Here is a 2,500-nt window from a genome sequence, read left to right as displayed (position 1 = left end):
CACGAAACAGGAACAGGATTGGACACATCCGAAACTGTGGTTACACAGCTGTGTGACAAAGTAATCGCTTTTTGTTAGAACGAAACCAAACGAGACGATATAAAACCTTATAGCGTTTACGTTTGGTATTGTAAGAAAGAAAAACAGTGTCTCATGGCAAATAAATCCCTCCCCATGTCCATCCCCCTCCATTCATCCTCCATTAACCCCCGTTACTCATCCCACCCATCCATACCATACTCACTTTTTTTCTAATTTCCTATTTTGCATATCTTATTCTGGTTATCTCTGTTATAAAACAATATATATATATATATATATATATATATATATATATATATATTTCGTTTATTTGAAAAAGAATTTATATAACGTGAAATTTATAATCCATAACTACGATTATATTGTAATTTATTATAGTTGTATTATATGATATAAATATATTTGTTATTGTCATTATATTGACGTTAAAAATTAATTGTTTAAGATAGACGATTGATTTTATGAGTTAAGAAAGAATGCTTACGTTCATATTTATATATACGGGGTGTTATATTTTAATAAAACATCCGAAAGTGTTGTAAGGATTCCATTAAAAAAAAAAATAAAAAAAAGAAAAGAAGAAGAATAACTCGATCTCGAAATCTCTTTCACTAATATATTCACCCGAAGGAATAATGATTTAATAACAAAATAATGCGTCTGTTTAAAACGAATGCTCGAATGGAACGTAGATACAAAAAAAAAAAAAAAAGAAAAAGAATAATAATATCTTTATAATTAACATATTTCTTAATGAAAGTTCAACAAAACTTTTTACAATATGCGTATAAAATAAAATTACATCCCTATAAGTGACATATACACGTATATACGTTAACGAACAATTTCAACGATCGTAATATGAATTACTTAAGAATATTATGAAAAGGAAAAAAATCAAAATAAGAAAAAAAAAAAAAAAAAAGAAAAAAGAGAAACATGAAAAATCATTCGAAAGAATGTTATCCAAAAAAATTATCTAATAATCTGTTAAAATCTAATTCGCAGTGTGATCAAAATCGTAACTTACAAACGATTCAACATTAACATTTGACAAATTTACGATTGGCTTTATTTTAAGATTAAAATTAGACTAAATTTACGACTTCTAGCACCATCAGCCGTGCTAATATTCGGCAAAGATAACGCGTCACTTTACAACGTTTCAAAAGCTTCTTCGTCGTAACTCGATCGCTTATCGCACATTCGAACGGATTTTCTCTCTCTCTCTCTTTCTCTCTCTCTCTCTCTCTCTCTTTCTCTCTCTCTCTCTGACTTTCTCTCTCACATACATACAATCAGCAAGGTGCCGAAGTTTCCGTGTAACATTCAACGAGAAAACGCACATAGGGATTAATACGTGTTCGATCGTAATGTTTGTCCTCATCTGCATTTGCATTCCGAATTCTCTCTCTCTCTCTTCTCTCTCTCTCTCTCTCTCTCTCTCTCTTACTCTTTCTCTCTTTCTCTTTCTGTCTCTGCAGATTCGATAACGGTTTAATTCGTGCAAACAGGATGACTGTAGTAGGATTTAGTAGCATGATAAAACAAATGCGTATGTATATATTATCTATGAGTATATACATCCACTTCTACAAATCTTCCATCATATCGTTTATCGATCAATGTTCATGCGAATATATCTATCATTATCGATCGTAAAGAATGAAAGAAAAAAAGAAGAAGAAGATGAACAGAGATAGAAAGAAAAGACGTTAAAGAGGGAGGCGGGTGGTGGCCGCGCTTAATATATCGATGTAATCAAAAAAAAAAAAGAAAAACAAGAAAAAAAAATAATAAAAATAAACTAAGAACAACAAGATCGAAATTATCTTTCATATCATATTCTCTATCATCGTTGTTATTATTATTATTAGTATTATTATTATATTATATTATTATTATATTAATCGTTATGGTAATTAAATTTTTAATTCGTTTTATTATAAGTCTTGATATTCAATAACATTTTTGTGACATATTTCGTGCTATTCAATAACTTATGTAAAGGACATTTGTTACGGCTATACCAATTTGATAATCTAGAATACGTATTTATCTTTCTTTCGGTATGAAGAAACTTGCAGAGGCTGCAAGCGACATTATCTGTAGAATCTTCTATGCGATAATGTTTCTTCCATCGAAAATATTCTCGATATTCTTTTGTATTCGTTATAAGTCGTTTTAAATAAATTGCTAATGTTTCTGGACTGTCGAAGTTTAATGCGTCGATGTAAGAATCTTTTGGTACGAATTGACTATAATTGGCTCCTCCATAAACGATCGGCAATATGTTGTATCTGTAAAATAAGAGATAAAAAGAAAGAGACAGAAATATATATATATATATATATATATATATATATATATATATATATATATATATATATATATACATATAAAGAGAAAAAGAAAGAGAGAAAGAGAAAGAATGACAGGTTAAAGAGTGAATGCAAAT

General features: G+C 29.1%; 2 protein-coding genes across 16 annotated transcripts in view; one reads left to right on the top strand and one right to left on the bottom strand.

Annotated features, from left to right (window-relative positions):
* The window catches only part of LOC124952935 (lachesin), a 282,806-nt gene that overhangs the window by 191,377 nt on the left and 88,929 nt on the right, over positions 1-2,500 (top strand). The window lies entirely within an intron of this gene.
* LOC124952936 (alpha-(1,3)-fucosyltransferase C-like) overlaps positions 1,965-2,500 on the bottom strand; it is a 6,216-nt gene continuing 5,680 nt past the window's right edge. For all 4 annotated transcript variants that reach the window (XM_047503598.1, XM_047503596.1, XM_047503594.1 and 1 more), the window contains one exon: positions 1,965-2,342. In XM_047503598.1, the coding sequence (XP_047359554.1) occupies positions 1,973-2,342 (370 nt within the window). In that variant the 3' untranslated portion in view covers positions 1,965-1,972. The remainder of the gene's footprint in view (positions 2,343-2,500) is intronic.

Source organism: Vespa velutina, chromosome 11 (assembly GCF_912470025.1).
Source record: "Vespa velutina chromosome 11, iVesVel2.1, whole genome shotgun sequence".
Lineage (NCBI taxonomy): Eukaryota > Metazoa > Arthropoda > Insecta > Hymenoptera > Vespidae > Vespa > Vespa velutina.
This window is presented reverse-complemented; position numbering and strand designations above follow the sequence as displayed.